Here is a 20,756-nt window from a genome sequence, read left to right as displayed (position 1 = left end):
AGTCTGATCCCGAGTTGAAGAATTGGCTCCGAAAGAGAGACAACTGGATGTCCAACAACATCCAAAACGAAATCTTACAGCTGCTTGCCCATGATATTCAGCGACAAATTAGAGGCAAAGCATCCAAAAGCCCAATCTTTGGCTTGAGCGCTGACGGAACCACTGATGTCACTCACTGGAAAAGAACAATTCTCGTGTAATATACAGTTCACCGATGACAACTTGGAAGCTCAGAACTTCTTTTGGGGTTTTTACAATGCCCGGCCCAGACACAACAGCCGAGACGCTGTTTTTGTGTATAAAATACTTTTACGCCTCGACCTGCCCATGGAGAGGCTGATAGGATACTGTTTTGACGGGGCCAGCAACATGTCTGGCTGGGGGGTACAGGCTAGACCAGGGGTTCCCAAACTTTTCAGGCCGCGACCAAAAAAAAACGGTGTCAGAGAGCCACAACCCCCACTATTATAGGAGGTAAAAAAATTTTTTAATGGAAATGTATGGTTGAAACATGCAAACGTTCAAACGCACACACACTAATAAGCATTGGAGGCTTTTAACCAGGGCCGGACTGGGGAAATCATTCAGGCCAGGAAATATAGCCCCAGTCAGGCCACTTTTTAAGCAGGGGGTCTGGGGGTCCCCCACCAGGAATTTTTTTGTTACAAAGACTTAATTTCCTGCATTCTGGTGCAGGCATTTTTTTTTATTTGTACCCTTTAAATGCCAGTGTTTGTGATGGCATCACAACTTATTGTTAAAAAACAGGCTAGCATATGTATGATTAGCAACAACACAGATTTTTATGGATTTTCAGTTTTTTGTAATTGATAAATACAATATTTTATTCAACTTCAGCCCTGATCATAACACCACATATTCATTTTATAATTCTAACCCTTTAAATGCCAGTGTGTGTGATGGCATATATTTGCAATATATCAAATGCAAAGTACATTTTTCTGGGGGGGATTATTACAGGCTAGCATGTGTCAATGATTAGCAGTTTTTCGTAAGGATCCCGCCTCCACCAATCACATGCGGCTCCCTTTGTGTGTGTGTGAGAGCAAGAGAGAGAGAGAGAGAGATAGTTCTCCAACTTGTGTGAGTTGCAGTGATCTCCTGGTTGTTCCCCACCTAGGTTATCTAACTATTGCGCTGGTGCAAATAGAAACACTGGCCTGGCCTGCTTCTAAGTTCAGTGGCCTGACCGCAAAAAAAGAAACGATTTTTTTTTTTTTTTCATCTGGCGACCCCCCAGCACCCCCTGCCGTTTTATAGTTCCCGCGTGCCTGGGGGTTAGATGCCTTTAAGGTACTTTTTTAGATACATTGACAAGCTGATGAATACGCACAAAATAGCCATCTCTGTAATGAAAAAAATCAATGGACAGAGGCTTAACAGCAGCATTTTGCAAACCTTTTATCTTGGAGACTGGCAAATGTCTGTATTTTTGTTTCTGGGACTGGCAAATGATGGCATTAGCACCGTAAAGATATAATCTGTAATACCGACCTCTAAGGCAAAATAGCCCTGCTTGGTAATATACTGTGTTTTGGTCTGATGTGTAGGTTAGCGTTGAATGAGTATAGGGCAGGGGTTACTATTGCTGGCTTGACCTCAGGCTCTGCCAAGAGAGGTCAGGAGAGTATAATAAGTGATATAATACTTATAGGTATCTACCTGAAATAAATAAATTATCCTAACTCTTTTAAACCTTTGTTAGCATGCCTTGAAGATGTCAAAGCATGGTTGGCCTCTCACTTTTTACATTTTAATGGTATTTTTGTGAAGCCAACCAATCTAGGGGTGAAGATCGACATTAAGATTGACAAACAGATAAATGTTGTAGTGGGAAAGAGCTTTTTCCAGCTCAGGAGGCTGTCCAAGGTCAAACCTTTATTTATTTTTTATTTTTTTTTATCTCGTAGTGTTTTTGAAAATGTTATACTGTACATGCTTTTATGACCTCTCGTCTTGATTATTGTAATGCCTTGTATGTTGGCGTTAGTCAGGCCTCCCTCTCTCGCTTGCAGTTAGTCCAGAACGCTGCTGCTCATCTGTCAACAGTCAGTACATACATACAGGTACAGTCAGGGCCGCCACAGGGGGTGTGCGAGCAGAGGGCCTCGCGGGAAGGGGGGCCTCGCACAAAATATAATTACATTTTTTTTTTGTTTTTTTTTGTTTTTTTTGTTTTTTTTTTTTTTTTTGCAAGGCCCCCCTTCCCGCGAGGCCCTTTTTCATCACAGACCTAAAATCTAGTTTTGCTTATATGCTTATATATTTCACATTAGACACGTTTGTAGAATGTGTCTGACTTGTTCCTGGCTCTGAGGCTCTGCAGATACACTATTGGAGCTCTGAGGCTCTGCAGCAGATATACTATTGGTTTCAACGAAGGGAGGGGTTACATGTGTACAGTCGGCCGGCGTGCGTCAGCTGCGTCTGACTATTTTGCGCGTGCAGCATTAGAGGTTATGCTAGCCAAGACGAAGAGGACGGTCGTTCGGCAGATGGACTGAAGATGAAAGTTGTTGCATGTTAGAAAGTTCAGTCAGGCTAGCCATGTCGGCTTAGCTAAAGGCAGGGACAGCTAGTTAGCTTTAGCTATGTTATAATATCGAGTGCTAACGTGTGGTTCAGTCGGGATAGCCATGTCGGCTAGTAGCTTAGCTAAAGGCTAACTAGCGTTAGCTAACCTAGAGAGAGCGCGTGCAGCATTGGAGGTTATGCCAAGATGAAGAGGACGGTCGTTCGGCAGATGAACTTCGTCAACTCCACGGTTGTCTCCTTCCTCTTGGACGTTTGGTGAGTTTTTAATGCACTCTATTCTATTCCCGCCATGGAGATATCTCTCTCTCTCTCTCTCTCTCGGGCCGGCTAGCTATCGTAGCTAACGTTATGTTGGCTAACGTTATGTGGAGCCAGCGGGCCGGCTAGCTGTCGTAGCTAACGCTATTATTGAGCCAAGCGGGCCGGCTAGCTGTCGTAGCTAACGTTATATTGAGCCAAGCGGGCCGGCTAGCTGTCGTAGCTAACGTTATATTGAGCCAAGCGGGCCGGCTAGCTGTCGTAGCTAACGTTATATTGAACCAAGCTCTCTCTCTCTCTCTCTCTCTCTCTCTCTCTCTCTCTCTCTCTCTCTCTCTCTCTCTTTCTCTCTCTCTCTCTCTCTCTCTCTCTCTCTCCCTCTCTCCCTCTCTCCTCTCTCTCTCTCTCTCTCTCTCTCTCTCTGGCCTTGCTCTGGTGGAGGGTGTGCCACTGTGTGTGTGCCATCATGTTAACGTTAGCCTCAGTTAAACCTTGCGACGCCTCGTTGTTAGATGAAGCTGTGTTCTGAGGTGTCCTGTGTTCTGAGCTGTGTTCTGAGCTGTGTACTGAGCTGTGTTCTGCATGTGTTCTGTGTTCTGAGATGTGTTCTGAGCTGTGTTCTGTGTTCTGAGCTGTGTTCTGAGCTGTGTGCTGAGCTGTGTTCTGCATGTGTTCTGTGTTCTGAGGTGTCCTGTGTTCTGAGCTGTGTTCTGAGCTGTGTTCTGAGCTGTGTTCTGTGCTGTGTTCTGAGCTGTGTTCTGAGATGTGTTCTGTGTTCTGAGCTGTGTTCTAAGCTGTGTTGTGTTCTGAGCTGTGTTCTGAGCTTATATAGTGCTTTTACTAACTATTATATTTCTCTCTCCTCTGGTCAGGGGCATTGCCGGGTCTGTGCAGCAATAACACTGTATATTGACTGTAGAACGGGAGCTCTCTCTCGCTCTCTCTCTCTCTCTTGCTATATGTTGACTGTATCATGCCCAGCCTCGGGCAGCGCTATTATTTAAGAATATGTTGACTGTATGAAAAAATAAAAAATAAAAATGTATTCTTTTTTCTTTTTTTTACCTTTAGGGGGGGGGGGGGGGGGGGGGGGGGGGCTCGCGTTTAAATCTCGCACAGGGCCTCGCATTTCTCCCAGGCGGCCCTGGGTACAGTACATACATTTATTATACTGTAGACATCTATTGACAGAACCTGAGGTGTGGCCAGAAATATCAACCCATATCGCTATTGTAACACATGTTCACTATTATAGGCCAGCTCCCTGGGTATGAATGCTAGTTACATAACATACTTAGGATTAGTGGGAATTTGAAGGCACATCAATATTTTAATATTCAGTGCACTCTAAATAAACTAAACAGTGCAACTAAACAAACAATCATAATCGGAAGGAAATCAATCCCAATTTGTTGAACATAGAAGAAAAGATCTATCAATAGGCTGAATCAGTGCAGTTGACACAAACAAAACCATCAACTATAGTCAAATACCTACATCTTTTTTAATATTCAAATAACCATGCCAGGATTGGGATGCTTGGAGAACCCTTGTTGACGGCCTATGCCCCAAACGGAGTAAAAGGCGTAAGTAAGTAAGTAAATAACCATGCCCATCCCTACTGGGATTATGATTTTACCTTCATATGAAAGGACGTCACAAACACAGTGCATTGCATTATGGGTCATATTTTGGCTCCCTTTGGATTTAGGGTGCACTGTAGTGACCTTGACCTGCATCATTAGATTAGATGAACACATCGTGAGGTGAGAAATAGGACATTCAGTTTCCATGGAGAATCACTGAGGTGCTAAGGCATGTCGATGGCTGAAACGATGGCTTTTTTAAGGATACCCAATAAAATACACTGCTTTTGGCTTTTGGAAAGTATCTTGCAGACAGACTGAATAGGTGCAGATAGGATGTTTCTCATCATTCAAAGAAATCAGATAATCCAAACTTTTGCAGATAGGAGGTTTTGCATTTCAGCCATCAACATGTTGATATTAACTCTTATCAAGAATAGAAGCTACACATAATAGACTGGGAAATCAAATAAGAAAAGACAAATTGAAGCCTACTTTATCTGGCAGGGGTGGCACAGACGGTGCATCTGACGCCAGTGTGGTTCAAAGGGTTCTTTCTTCTCTGTCTCTGGGTCCAGCAGGTACTGAATGAACTGGTAGAAGGATGGGCGGATCCCTGCCTTAAATGCCTCGTCCACCGACTCGGGGGTGTCAAGTCGGTTGCCATTGAGATGGAGGATGACACTGGCAAAGTTTTTATAGAAATACTCGTTGTGCTTCTGGAACTTGTCCCGGTAACTGGAGATGAGGCGGATGAACGGGTGCCGTACAAACAAGAACTTGGTGTAATGCTTCAGCCTTGCCTTTAAATAAAGATAGAAAGATAGATGAATACTTTATTAATCCTGAGGGGGTCAAAAACACAGGCTGAACACAGGAAAAACAAGAACAACATGGAGAAAGATCTATGCACTCCTCTTCCTCTGTTGTTGGGATGTCCGATATTATCGGCCTACCGATATTATCGGCCGATATCAGCATTAAAATGTGATATCGGTTGATATTGGTAGCGGAAATTAAGAGTTGGACAATATCGGTATATCGGTATCGGTAAAAAAGCCAATATCGAGCATCCCTAATTAGAACAACTGGATACTAGATGTACAGTATGTGTTTTATGTATTAGAACTACTGGATACCAGATGTACAGTATATGTTCTATGTATTATAACTTAAGGTTATCCTATAACCCTAGTTATATGATACTGGCTGAGCGTCTCGCTCTGCCTTCTTTTTTTTATCTACTTTTTCTCCAATTTTCTATTTTTCTCCAATCCCAATTTCGTATTGTCCAATTCTACCCTCCCCTGTCTCGAACGCTGTTAGGCCATGCCTCCCACAAGCCGGCTGCAATGTGGACGAAGCCTTACATCACGTGTCCCCTCCGGTACTCGAGGAAGCAGCCGTCGCATCTTTTCACCTGCACAGCGCGATCTCTCAGCGGCGGGGGTCTGCGTGGGAGGGACACGCCGCCCCCATCGCTTCCTGATTCTGCTGCGCAGGCGCACCAACCGACCTGTAGGAGTCGCTGTCCACAACGTCCGATCCCCACCCATCAGCTTTCCCACCCCTAACGCTGCCAATTGTGTTAGTATGAACGACCAGCCAAGCTGATAGCAATGCACCAGAACATAGCGGGAGTAAACGCCACGCATCGCGTCCTCCCTTGGGACCACGACGATGGCCTGCTTCGCCAACAGAGATTGAATCTCGTTGGCCAGAGCTGTCACTGCCGCGGACCCTGACAAGAGGGTCTGTACCAAACCCAAAAACGGAGGGTGGGGTTGTGTAAACTGTAACACAAGCCCCTCCCTCAGCGTTCTCTCCATCCACCTCGACATATGGCACTCCTGTAGCCATATGTGATGATAATCCCAAAGCGCACCCGCAGCCAACTGGCGCTGGTCTGCCAGGAACCGTAGATAGGAGGCCCGGTCCCTCCCGCTGTGTGTTGCCAACCCTGGACTCGCTAACCACGCGAGCAGGGTGTCTCGCGGAGTCGGGATATCGCACCCTGACTCTACCAACGAGGCAATCGCACCCAAGGGGGGACCCCGACAGAAAGGGCCGGCCTGATACGGGGAGAGCGGCCATCACCCCTGGTGACATAGGCTCCCCCGCTGAGCATCTTCCCGGCATAGACTACTGAGGACAGCATGCTCTGCAGCTGGACATACAAGGTGTGTGGTCCCCACACTGCCCGATAGGGTGAGTCCCTACACACCGTAGCCCTGTAGTGATATTACTACCACCCAAATCACGCGTGCCTGACTGACCACCGCCGGTCTTCCGGTCGGGGGAGGCACTAACGTGATACCCGGCCTGGCAAGGGCGGGGCTGGAAGAACCCACGCTGCGACCTCCTGGGCCTAGAGTTCCCCATCTGACAAAATGTTTTAGATACAGGGAACCCTGCTCCGTCGACAGACACAACACCAGGCTCACCAAACACAGACACAGGACGTGTGGTGTGGGAGCCGCTTGACAGCACAGCATTCTCATAGACAGACCCAGACCTAGCTAGCAACTGGGTGTCAGCCCCTGTCTCCATGAGAAGCGAAATGTGGGGCCGCTTGCGCTTCACTGGAAGAGCGCGGCCCACAGCCAAAGGGAACAAATCAGAGCCCTGTGTCTTGTAGTGTAGCGGGGGGGAGTAACCGGAGAGTGCGCTAGACACAGCTAGACGGCAACGTTTTTTTAGGGCGTGCTCATCTAATGTAGCCGATCCCTCGGCCGCCGAGGCTGTCGGCCTTGTGATCACCTGTTTTCTTTGTGCCCAGGGTATCTCAGGTGGGGGAAACATGGCCGCTGGCCGGGGGCCTCGCCGCAGCCGCTGGCGAGGCCGTGCTCTCACCTCTGACTGTGTGGTGTGGGGCGGTGTGGAGCCCAGGTCAAATACCGCCCGCACCCCTGCGGACAGACCAAAAAGCCCATCTGCGGAGAGGGGAGCCCTGAGGAGGGGAAGTCTCCTCTCCTCCTCAAGGGGAGACTGCTCCAACCAAAGATGCCTGTGAACAAGTGTTGACAGCATCCTAGCCCTCCCTGCGGTTATATCTTGCGGCTGAGTCAAAAGCTGTATAACCTCAAAAACACGCGCAATGTTTTTGACGTCGGCTGGCCTTAAGGCCCCACTACCCGACACCATTTTGAACAGAAAAGCAGCCAATTGAGCAATGTTATTGGTTGCTGCTAAATTCCGTCCCGCGGCGGTATAAGCTTCATCAGCCCACTCAGCCACCTGCCGGGCCAACCTCCGGTGTCGGCTTCCGGGTGGGATACCGTTCAACCATGCCAGGGCAAAGGACCGATGCTACCTGCTCCTCTAAGCACGGCACACCTGTCCTGGGCCCTGTCGTCAGCCCATCCACCTGTGTAAAGGGTAAAAAAGCCTCAGCAAAACCCTCAACATTAGACACCGATTGACCTTTCAAGTTCAAGTTTCAAGTTTCTTTAATAGTTGTCATACAGAAGTACAGAATACTTTTATACAAAATGCTTCTTACTGTTACTCTCCAGAGACTGTGCTAGACAATATAAGTATGAAATAAAATAGTATAGCATGTTAAAAATAGAAGTAAAAATAGAAGTCACAGTGTTCAGTATAGACATATGTACAATGTTCGATGCAGAATAGAAGTAACTGAGTTACCATACAATACAATATACAATATACTATGCAATGTACTAATATACAATACTATATAGTGCAAAGCAGGAATGGGATGAGGTACAATTTAGGTACAATTTACAGTAAGGTGTACGGGTTGTAGTGCAAATCCTTTACCAATAAATATAAAGTGTGTTTAGGTGTTCTAAAGTGTGGAGAGTGGGTGCTGCAGTGTGTTGTTTGTTTAAAGTGAGTGTGTGCGTGTGGATGTGTGTGCTGTGTGCATTTGATGGTTGTTGCATAGTGTTTATTGTTCGTTGAGCAGCCTGATGGCCTGGGGATAGAAGCTTCTTCTGAGTCTTTCTGTGCTCGCCATGAGACGCCGGTATCGCTTGCCTGACCGCAGCAGTTCAAAGAGGCAGTTGTTTGGGTGACTAGAGTCCTTGATGATTCTCTTAGCCTTACCCCTGCACCGCTTGTTGTAAATGTTCTGGAGGGTGGGAAGCCCCCCTCCAATTGTGCGTTTGGCTGAACTTGTCACTCTCTGTAGTCTGCTTCGGTCTTGTGCAGTGCTATTCCCAAACCAGGAGGTGATAGTGCCAGTCAAGATGCTCTCTATTGTACATGAGTAGAAGTTCTTTAGAAGTAGAAGTAGTAGCCTTCTTCACAACACTGTCAATGTGTGTGGTCCATGTCAAGTCCTCGGATATGTGGGCTCCGAGGTACTTAAAACTGTTCACTCTCTCAACCGGTGCCCTGTCGATGCTGAGGGGGCTGTAGTCCCTGACCTCCGACCTCCTAAAGTCCACAATCATCTCCTTTGTTTTGCTGACGTTCAGGGAGAGGCTGTTCTCCTGGCACCATCCCGCCAGGACCTTGACCTCTTCCAGGTAGGCCCTCTCGTCGTTTGCAGAGATCCTTCAGCAATGAAACGGTTAAGAGGAGGGAAGAGCAGTGACAGCCCCGCATTAGCATTAGCTGCGTGCGCTAGGATATTTGGAAAAACATCCAAAACTGAGTCATGATGACCACGTTCATCCAAATATCCCGCCCCCTGCGCCAATACATCACCCGGCTGTCTCACGAGACAACAAGCAGTATTACATATACCAATGCCAGCTAGTGCAGGCCCTACCTGGGCGCAACACGGCTCGACTGCCAGCCGTTGCGCTAAGTCCCTCGGTCTGCTGTCATGCGACGAGGAACAAACAGGATAAAGCCGTCGTGCTGTCAGGACGTGCCGAGAAGGTTCCGGGGGCTGGCGAACTTCTGGCGAATTCCCAACATTGTGTAATTTCTCCTTCTGCTTCATAACAATCTCCAGTTCCGAAGTGCATCTAGCTGCTTCCGCGTTGGAAACAAACTCTAACCTTAACCAACTTCGAAAGAGCGCCTAAGCTTAACCGTCCAAAGAACTTGCCGTCACACAATTGGGCGCACATGTCACATGACCAGAAACGTCAGTGGCCAATCAGATCGCGCAAAAGGACAACTTGCTTGCGTAAAGTATTCACGCATAGGGGACGCATGGGAGTGGCGTGGTCACGTGCAAGTGGGTGCATTTGTTTTGTTTCCCGGAGCACACTAGGTGCTAGAGATGATGGGTTATATCTCAGAAGGCAGAGCGAGACGCGAGGCCAGTTGATATATAATTACTGGATACTAGATGTACAGTATGTGTTTTATGTATTAGAACTACTGGATACCAGATGTACAATATATGTTTTATGTATTAGAACTACTGGATACGTGATGTACAGTATTGTGATGGATCACGGTTTATGTTGGTTTTATTTGAGTTTATTCTAGTGTGCTTTGGATGTATTTTGGGTTTTCTCTGGTGAGCTGTCAATCACCAGACACCAACCAGTTAATTGCCATGCGGCATGGCAGGTGTGTGGGCTTGATTGCCACCTGATTGGTGTCAGGTGTGCACTGCCTTTAAGTAGGCTTGGTTGACTGTTTGGATGCTTGTCCAATTCATGTTTTCCCTCAATAGTAGAGGAGTGTCTCAAGTTATATAGCATTACTGGCATCGCGTCTCGCTCTTCGCCATATTGAGATATATCTTTATCTCCAGCACCTACTGTGCTTCATTAACGAAAACAATGCACCCATGCACTTGACCAGACACCGGACATGGTCACACTCCCCCTTCCTCTTTTTTGTTTCCATCATGGACGCTGCAGTGCACTCCATGAACTAGTAGTTATGAAATGCAGAAGGAAATTGAACAATGTTGGGTTTTCGCCGGAGATTTGCCAGCCCCTGGAATCTTCTCGGCACATTCTAACAGCGCATCGGGCCTGTCCTGGGGTTTCCTCGTCTTCTGACAGTGGATCGAGGGACGTCGCGTGGCGGCTAGCTGTCGGGCTAGGTCGCGCACAGGTAGGGCCTGCGCCACCAGGCATCAATGCTGGCATTTGTGATACTGCTCGTTGTCCCGTGAGACAACCGAGTTGTGTATTGGCGCAAGGGGCAGGATATCTGGGTAAACGTTGTCGTTTTCCCAGCTATCCTGGAGCGCACGGCTAATGCTAATGCTACGATGCTGGGTCACTGTTCCTTTATTCCCCGCCGAGGGCTGTCTTTTTAAAAGGTCTTCCCTCCTCTTAACCATTCATGCTGACGGTCAATCGGTGTCTACTGTTGGGAGTTTTGACGGGGGCTTGTTTACCATTTCATGGGTGGATGGGCTGAGGCCTAGGGCTGGTGTGCTTTTTGTGAATCTATGAATTGTGTGCGGGACTGGTGTTTCTCTGGTCTGCATCCCCTTAACATTGTGTGTATGGGCTAGCCCATTCTGCAGTGTGTTGGTGGAGTTTTCGTTCATTTATTCATGATAGCTCAGCTGTTGGGGCGGGTACGTCGGGAGCGCGGGACTTGGTCCTGGTCGTGCCGGGCCGGGGCTCAGCTGTGTGGTCCCAGGCCCTGATTCAGCTCTGTGTGGCCCCGCCGTGGCCTGTTCCGTGGAACTCTGTTCTGCCTTCCTGTTCTGGGACAGCCTCTAGGCTTGGCTGCTGACAGTTTGAATCTGGTGGGGATGCGTCTTGGCTATTCTGTGGTTAACACTATCCGGTACGCGCGCGCTCCGTCCTCTACCACGGCTTACGCTGGGGAGTGGCGTAATGGTCGAGTGTGGGGGCGGAACGTTGTTCAGCCACCCTCTCGTGGGACGTTCCTGCTTGGCGCTCGGCGTCTCAAGCCGGTGGAACGTTCTCTGTCTCCGAGTGGGACCTCCAACTGGTCCTCGGCCGGTTGTCTGAGGCCCCGTTTGAGCCTCTTGAGCAGGCGTCATTGGAGCAGCTGTCTTCAAGACTGCGTTCCTACTGGCCATCACCTCCGCTAAGCGCGTGGGTGAGCTGTGTGCTCTCTCGGTGCGGCCTGAGTGCCTGTCTATTCGTGCCAATAGCGGTGCAACTCTGAGGCCTACTCCAGTCTTCATGCCAAAGAATATCCGGAGCTCTTTTCGCTCCAGGGATATTGTGATTCAGGCGTTTCATCCGCCTCCTCACGCTAGTGGGTTAGAGGCGAGCCTTCATCTGTCGTGTCCTGTCCGTGCTTTGAGGGTTTACCTCAGTCGGACTCGGGATCTCAGGGCTGCCGATCAACTTTTTGTTTGTTACGGTGGCCCTCGCGCTGGTAAGGCACTGTCCAAGCGGCGCCTGTCACATTGGTTGTGCGAGGGCATTGCCCTTTGCTACACGTTGGCTGGATAGGCCCCCCCTGGGGGTGTCAGGGTGCACTCCACTCGTGGAGTGGCGGCCTCTGCCGCCTTGTTAGGGGGGGCCTTGGTGGAGGACATCTGTGCTGCGGCCTCCTGGTCCTCCCCGGGTCCCTTCGTTAGGTTTTACCTCATGGACATGACTGGGGGTTCCGTCTCCCAGGCGGTTCTGAGGTCTGGGACCTCCCCTGCGTCCCGCCTGTCGGTGGGTTAGCAGGGGTGTGTGGGTGTGTGCCACGGGGTGATGTGTCACACGTGGTCCCGCCTGTGCTGTGCATTTTTAGGGGGCTCTGGTTCCCTCTTTTTTCGCACTTTGGTGGAGTTGACTGCCGCCCCCTCTTCACTAGGAAGGGCGGGTGGACGGGACTCCCCTCCCCCCTGGTGGTAGGGCTTGCAGGTCCTCAGGGGGTACATTTGTCGGACCACGTGTCTGCTCTGCCCCATATCTCAATATGGCGAAGAGCGAAACGCGATGCCAGTAATGATATATAACGAAAGGTTATCCTATAACCTAGTTATATGAATACTAGCTGAGCGTCTCGCTCTTAGCGCGCCCTGAGGTCCTTTGGTTGGGTTTTCTATGATGGAAACTTTTTTCCGAGGAAGGGGGAGTGTGACCATGTCCGGTGTCTTATAGGGGGACACTGGGGCGGGGCCTGGTCAAGTGCATGGGTTCATTGTTTTCGTTAATGAAGCACAGTAGGTGCTGGAGATAAAGATATATCTCAATATGGCGAAGAGTGAGACACTCAGCCAGTATTCATATAACTAGGTTATAGGATAACCTTTCGCTCATGATTCTCGGGTTTTCTCTCTCTATAGTGCTGTTGTTTTCTTTGTTGTTTTCAACTGCTATGCAGTTATTTTATACTGATGTTTTGTGTTTTCTACAGCTTTTATTTGTATTTATTTTATTTTTGTGTTCTCCCCCACCCTCTCTCATCGCTCTGCGATTCCAGTGGTTACCCCTCTGGAGTAACTTTAAGATTCCCCTTTTTGCGAATCTTAAAGACCCCCCCCCCCAGCGGCACAGGGACGTGCTATTTCTACTCCGGCGTACCGCGCCGGCAGGGCCACTGGGACAGAAAGGGACTCCTGTCATTCAAATTACAGTCACCATGGATTGTAAGCAGGGCGTTTCTAGCTTTTTGCGAAATGTTGTTTGGGGGCCCCTATTTTGTGAAACTATGGTGGGGGGATTCCAAACCCTTTAAGGTGGGCATGCATTTAACATTTAAATGCATCAATCTGGTGCACTATAAGAGGAAAAGAGGCTAGATCCGTGAAAAAAACGTATATATTTTTTCTCACAAATTCAAATCAAACATCTCAAGTTGACCCCAGCAATGACAGAAAATTATAATAAATAGGAAACACTGGGGCTCCCCTACATCAAGAAACTCTTACAGGATTTACCCAATCTGCATTATAACATCTCCAAAATGCACATAAATGAGACAGATACTGCATTTTCCTTACATTTCTGACTTACAATATTGAAATTTAAATGGAACTATTTAAGATAAAGTTAAATAAAGTTTGAAAATGCAACTACATTTTTGTCAGTAAGTAAGCTACTTATGTATTATTATTTTCTTTTATAAAGAAACGCCCATATTTTTTAGAGAGAGAGAGAGAGAGAGAGAGAGAGAGAGAGAGAGAGAGAGAGAGAGAGAGAGAGAGAGAGAGAGAGAGAGAGAGAGAGAGAGAGAGAGAGAGAGTCCAATCCTCTTCAACATATACATAAATGAACTGGCAAAAACATTGGAACAAACTGCAGCACCTGGCATCCCCCTAGCAAACACAGAAGTAAATGCCTACTGTTTGCAGATTACCTGGTGCTGCTGTCTCCAACAAAAGAAGGGCTACAGCAGCACCAGATCATCTGCACAAATTCTCCCAGACATGGGCACTGACAGTAAACCTAACCAAAACTAAAGTTATGATATTCCAAAAAAGGCCCAGCCTACAACAACACAAACACAAATTCCTCCTAGACAAAATGTCCCTAGAATACACAAAAAACTACACCTATCTCGGCCTTAGCATCAGTGCCACAGGGAACTTCAACCAAGCTGTGAACGACCTGAGAGACAAAGCAAGAAGGGCCTTTTATGCCATCAAAACGAACATCAAGTTAGACATTCCAATCAAAATCTGGCTCAAAATATTAGACTCTGTCATAGAACCCATTTCCCATGGTTGAAAAGTCTGGGGCCCACTTGCAAACCAAGACTTCAACAAATGGGACAAACACCCAATTGAGACTCTGCATGCAGAATTTTGCAAATCCATTCTCCGCACCCAACGGAAAACACCAAATAATGCATGCAGAGCAGAACTAGGAAGATACCCACTAATCATCAAAATCCAAAAAAGAGCATTTAAATTCTACAATCACCTAAAAGAAAGTCACCCAGACACCAGGGGCGGAGTTAGGATTGTAGGAGATCCGGGGCTTAGCTCAGATGCCCCCCCCCCCCCTTTTTTTTTTTTTTTTTGATTTTTTTTTTGATTTTTTTTTTTTTTTTTTTTGGTTTTTTTTTTTTTTTTTTTGGGGGGGCATGCAAGGGGTGGTTTGGAGCGGGTCATGCACGACCCCCTCCACGACAGTTTTTTTTTTTATTTAATGAACCTGTACGTGCAATTTCCTGCAATATAGAGCCTTCAATCTTGACCAATAAAGCTGCTCTTTTCACTATAAAACTCAGTTAACCATAACGTAGTTATGGTTGATTTATATATTGGGGGGGGATATATCATATTTTTCATATAATCAAAAAGTGGTGGAGCAAGATCATACCTTTGCTCCCCCAAGTTCAATAGTGGGAGAGCAGAGATGCTCTGAATGCTCTTATGGCCAGGCGTCTATGATTCACTGATACAAAGTAAAATAGTGCAGTGCAATAAAATAGTTAGTAAAATAGAATAAAATAATGCAATAGTGCATTGCAATAAAATAGTTATCATCGTATTTTTTTGGGAGGCCGGTAAAGAGTGCATTACAGTAGTCGAGTTGGCTTGAGATAAATGCATGGATCTGGTTTTCAGCGTCCTTTTGATTTATAAATGGCCGTACTTTAGCTATGTTTCTAAGGTGGAAGAATTAAGTTTTTGTCAACTTGTTGATTGTGATTTAAAGCTTGGGTCTGAGTCTACCATAACACCAAGACTTAACTCACTCAAATACAGTTAGCAGCTGGATAGACCACAGATGGAAATTAGCTTCTGCTAAATCTGGTGCAAACATATTTTCATGTAACAATGATGAATTGTAAAAAAAAAAAAAAAAAAAAAAAAAAAATCATTTTTTTATTTGTATTTTAATTTTTTTAATTTTTTTTTAAATAGATTCGGGGCTTTTCAGAATACATCCGGGGCTTGAGCCCAGGTAGCCACCCCCTAGCTCCGCCCCTGCGGCAGACACACTCCACAACAAAGCCCTCACCTACAGTGAGACCATTGAGAGATGCCCACTCAGCCAGATGGTTCTGGGACTCTGCTCACAAACACAAGCAGAGCCACCAGACAGAAACCACACTGGACTAAACCAAATTATAAGAAAACAAAACTATCTGACACATTGGAAAGAATCAACCCAAAACCAGAGCAAATTGAAATGCTATTTGGCCCTAAACATAAAGTACACATGCAGTGGCAGAATACCTGAGCACTGTGACTGACCCAAAACTAAGAAGATCCTTGACTAGGTACAGACTCAGCGAGCACAGCCTAGCCATCGAGATAGGCTGCCATAGGCAGACCTGTCTCCCAAAAGAAGACAGACTGTGCATCCACTGCACACAAGAAAATGTGGAAACCAAGCTCCACTTCTTAACAACCTGCCCACTATACCAAGACATCAGAGACATATACTTCCCACAAATTGCAAACACCCAAAGAGACTGAAAACATGGAAAACAACTCAAAACTCCCATACCTACTGGGAGAAATACAACAATGTGCAAACACAGCAGCAAGGTTTGTGAGCTGCTCTGACAAGAAAAGGACATCCAACAGAATACAACCACCATAAAGACTGTCAACCATACAAGAAATTCCTTCTGTAATGTACTGATTTCTTTAGTTTTCTCTGTTTGATTGTTTTGTTTTGTTTTGTTTGGCTTTGGCAATGTAAATGTTTCCCATGTCAATAAAGCCCATTTGAATTGAATTGAAATGTAATTGAATTGAGAGAGAGAGAGGGGGTGAGAGAGATGAGGAAGGGGCAAGAGAGAAAGCGATCTGGGAGAGTGTGTGTGTGAGAGAGAGGGGGGGGCGGGGGGGTCGAGTGAGTCCTCAGCCCTTGTGTGGGTGAATGTAACAAGTTCCTAACGTGTTCTTACCCCTGTTATTTCATGCACACTTTATTCATTGTTTTAAATTATTATTTTCTTTTAAGTTATTTTGTGCATCAATCTGTTTTGAATTTGATGCAAATTTGCAATGCATGAGGGTCATCATTTTGTGTTAAATGGCATTTGTTGATAAGAGTATTAAACCTGGAAAAAGATCAGTTTATGGTAGATTTAGAACAGATAAAAAATATGCGATTAATTTGCGATTAATCGCGAGTTAACTATGGACAATCATGCGATTAATCAGATAAAATATTTTAATCGATTGACAGCCTTAATTTTTTCTTATTGTTTTTTATTACTGGTCCTGTCCCACCGGGAGAAGGAAGGTTCCTTGCCCGTTTGTGGAGAGGACAAGGACGAACAGGAGACTGGAGAAGTACTGCGACCTCAGTAAGTCATGTATTTACACTGCACTCATGTATTCCTTCAAGTGATGTAATGCGTTTATACAATGACTGAATTCACCCAACCTTATTGCTATACAATAAACACACAGTAATTGAAGCATAATGGAGATTTATTCAAAAACTGAAAAAGTAGATCCCAAAACAGAAAACGTTAGGTTATGACTATAACCAAGTTCTGTTAACACTAGTGGACGCTCAGCGTCTCATTGCATATATCTCGCTTCAGCATATATATACTGAATACATTTCAAAATGTACCTTTAAATGCCAGCATTCATCTGGCCACACCCCCATCCGCTTACCTACATAAGCAGGGGTGGTGCCACACACTCATCTCCTTCCCAACAAATTTCACCACAATGAAAAATCAAGGGCCGCAGCGGCGTCTAGACGCTGAGCGTCCACTAGTGTTAACAGAACTTGGTTATAGTCATAACCTAACGTTCTGTACCCGCTCAGCGTCTCATTGCATAATAGGAGCTGAGCGGGAGCTAGAAGCTCGACAAATGTACCCCGCTGAGGCCCCCCACAACCATCAGATCAGGGAGGACCGAGCCCCCCCGACCCCCCCTAATGGAGGGCACCCCCCCTATTGGGGGCTTCACGGGAGGGCGACGGACCCGACCGTGCGAAGAGGCACTCAAGCAACTCAACGCACAGGGTGAGCAGACCGTGGCTTGACCCCACGACTACACACACGCACAACCCGCATGCCACCCGGGAACGAACGGAGGGAACAACCTCGTTACTGCCCCCAGAATCACGGGGTCAAGGGCAAACCCAACCCCGTGGCAAGGCCGTAGCAGCGGAGCGCGAAGGAAGACCCAGACCCACCAAAGGGACTGGACCCCCTGGAACGGGGGCCCGGAGAAGTCCATGATGCCAGCATCAAGACCCCACCAGGTGGGCACTTAGTGACCCCGCCCCCCACATCGCCAGCGTATTCGGACAAAGGCCCCTCAGCCGAGCGGGCCCTGTCCCCCCAATAGTACACCGCCTGGCACACTGACCCTGCAGAACAGGCAGTCAGCATGGCCGTAAGCACACAAAAAAGGTTAACCAACGGAAGCAGGCAGCGCACCGGGGAAAAATCAGGCAACAGGCTGTTAACCCTAGCCTGGAGACTGAGGACGAGACAGGCGCCAGAGGGGACAGCTGAACACAGCCACCCCGGCGGAAGGGGCGTAAGCTGGCGTTGTTGCATGACCAAGCCTCCATTTAAAAAAAAACCCACCCAGAGGGGTTGAGGCAGAGAAGGCTGACACGATTGGCAGACGTCATGAACGTGCAGGGGCACCCTCAACCGGTGAACCCGGGAGTTGACACTGCTCCAACACACCAGGGAATCAACCACCTTGGTGTTACCCAATGCGGTGGTTGTTCCTATAACCCCTCAAGAAAAAAACTCCAAAACACCGGCTATACCGCAGTACAAGTGTTTCAGTTTTCAAAAAAGGGTTAACCCAGGCCTACGGGTCGACGAAACATGACTTCGGACCGGGCCCGGCGATACGGGAAGCACAGGGTCACCAGAGGAGGTCAAAGACCACCCCAACAGGCCCCTCTTCGCCATGCGTGAGAGAGGAGCGAAAAATAATGGAGAACCAGCCCCAAGCACACCGTACTTGGTATTCCCAGGCGGTCTCCCAACCAAGTACTAACCAGGACCAACCTGTGTAGCGGCCGAGATCGAGCGTGTACAGGTTGGCATGGCCGTAAGCCATTACGACAGTGCTGAGTAAAAAATGTACCCAACCAGGGTCTCCATAGCGCTCCCGGACCTACTAACTAAGGGGGTTAACTAACCTATAAAGCTATGCTTAGTGACAAATGAGTAAAGAATGATTCTTTTCTCAGCCTGTAATGACAATGAACAGTGTGTTCACATATTAACAGGTTTTCCTGTTTTAATTGGCCGTATTAAAGGATAACTCCACTTTTTTTTTAAATTAGCTTATTTAACATCTTCCCTGGAGTTAGACAAGAAGATGCATACCTTTTTTGTCTCTGTGCGTGCATTTTAGCTTTGGGAATAGACGCTCCGTTAGCATAGCTTAGCTTCATCACTGGAAGTGAGGCAGGACAGTAGCCTTACAGTGCCTTACAGTGTATTGCAAGGTCTGACATTGACCAAACTTGATATGCATGACCTTGGTGGGCTCTAGGTCAACTCCTGAAAAGGGGGTCAATGTCAGACTTTGCAATCAAAAGTTAGGGGGCTAATAACCCTTGCCATAATTTCAGTGCGCCCCTAACTTTTGATTGCAAGGTCTGACATTGACCCCCTTTTCAGGAGTTGACATAGAGCCCACCAAGGTCATGCATATCAAGTTTGGTCAATGTCAGACCTTGCAATACACTGTAAGGCACTGTAAGGCTACTGTCCTGCCTCACTTCCAGTGATGAAGCTAAGCTATGCTAACGGAGCGTCTATTCCCAAAGCTAAAATGCACGCACAGAGACAAAAAAGGTATGCATCTTCTTGTCTAACTCCAGGGAAGATGTTAAATAAGCTAATTTAAAAAAAAAGTGGAGTTATCCTTTAATACGGCCAATTAAAACAGGAAAACCTGTTAATATGTGAACACACTGTTCATTGTCATTACAGGCTGAGAAAAGAATCATTCTTTACTCATTTGTCACTAAGCATAGCTTTATAGGTTAGTTAACCCCCTTAGTTGTGCGTACACGGTACATATAAACACACATGATGTTTCTCAACACAACAAACCAGATCATTTTCACATCTGTAATAAACAACCCTATTTGCATGGAGAATCTAATACCAGTGACAAGACAATTCACACATAACTCGCATCGTATCCTAAATGTAGTGCAGCAACACTCGTTTTGGAAAACATCGTTATTTACAAAACATTTAGAAGGGAAAGCAAGAAGACGTGCTCAAGGTCTGGTCCAGACCTTGCCTACCCGGAGCGTAGATCAAGCGAAGTGCAGTCTCAAGGCACCGTAGTAAACACAGCCGTTCTGTGTTGTCGATCTGGGCAGCGTCGCCGCTCCATCCCGTCGCTACGGTCCCCCTTGTTGACGCAGTCCTTGCCGTCCTGGCCCAGGGCAGGTTCGACGAACATCCTCTGTCAAAGATGACGTCGTAGTCAAGAGTGTTTAAAACATGTTATAATCAAAGCACGTTCAACAGAGTAGCATTAAGCTAACGGCCGCTCTAACCGTCGGGCGCTACCGCCCCTGCCCGCGAGACGCCGAGCAACGGTGATTTTACCAACACCCGACGGAGCCAGCACAATACCAAACTGGCCTGTAGCTGACTTGAACACAGATCTTCCACTAACGAACATCTATGCCCATATTTCCTCGTGAGGGAATACTCTCATTTGGATATGAAAGATGGGGCCTACATGGTGACAGAGAAAACATCCACTCGTCCAGAAAACCCTATAAACTATAATGGGCTTCAGATCAAGGTCTTCCGCTGTTGCCTAAGAGGCTGAACAAAAGACCTTAATCTGGGGCCGGTGTTCGTAAACATTGTCAGCCAGCCCCCATAGCACTAACAGACAAGTGGAGCCGCAAGCAAAACATCACTCACCAACCTGGAACTCACCGCTTCTCACAACAGCGGCGCGTCCTACAGTTCAGCTGTGTCCTGAAAGGTTTTACCGCAACCAGCACAGCAAGGAACTGCAGTTGAGAGGCATGCAGCGGCGTGCTCCCAATATGAAAACCGGTGGAGGATTTTAGAATGATCACCATCTTCCAGACACTCCAGTGACGAAGACAATATCGCCGTATTTTCTCGAAAATAGTGAGAGAGAAAATAAAGATATGATGTCAACGTATCTCTTGTTCTTCCTTTCCTCGTAAACATTGTCAGCCAATATTTTTCTCCACGTCAAGTGGGCATATGAGCAACACGTTGCTTGTGATGAAATTTGAGAAGGAGATGAGTGTGTGGCACCACCCCTGCTTATGTAGGTAAGCGGATGGGGGTGTGGCCAGATGAATGCTGGCATTTAAAGGTACATTTTGAAATGTATTCAGTATATATATGCTGAAGCGAGATATATGCAATGAGACGCTGAGCGGGAGCTAGTGTGATACAGAACGTAGATCCAATGGAAGTCATGCTTGATTGATTGATTGATTGAAAATTGTGTTAACAGATTGCAGAATGGGTACAATACAGTACAGCTCAATTTCAGGAAGACCTTCATTCCAACAGCCATCAGACTATACTGTAACTAAGGGGTTACAAAACCCTGACTGTATTAAAGATTGT

General features: G+C 46.9%; 1 protein-coding gene across 1 annotated transcript in view; it reads right to left on the bottom strand.

The window, feature by feature from the left end:
- Nucleotides 1–20,756, bottom strand: part of LOC311235544 (carbohydrate sulfotransferase 12-like) — a gene marked incomplete at both ends in the record, with an annotated part of 89,524 nt that overhangs the window by 9,736 nt on the left and 59,032 nt on the right. Inside the window, one exon of the mRNA XM_084323013.1 lies at nucleotides 4,896–5,203. Coding sequence (XP_084179139.1) covers nucleotides 4,896–5,203 — 308 coding nt within the window. The remainder of the gene's footprint in view (nucleotides 1–4,895; nucleotides 5,204–20,756) is intronic.

This window comes from Notolepis coatsorum (assembly GCF_963971535.1).
Source record: "Notolepis coatsorum genome assembly, chromosome: 10".
Lineage (NCBI taxonomy): Eukaryota > Metazoa > Chordata > Actinopteri > Aulopiformes > Paralepididae > Notolepis > Notolepis coatsorum.
This window is presented reverse-complemented; position numbering and strand designations above follow the sequence as displayed.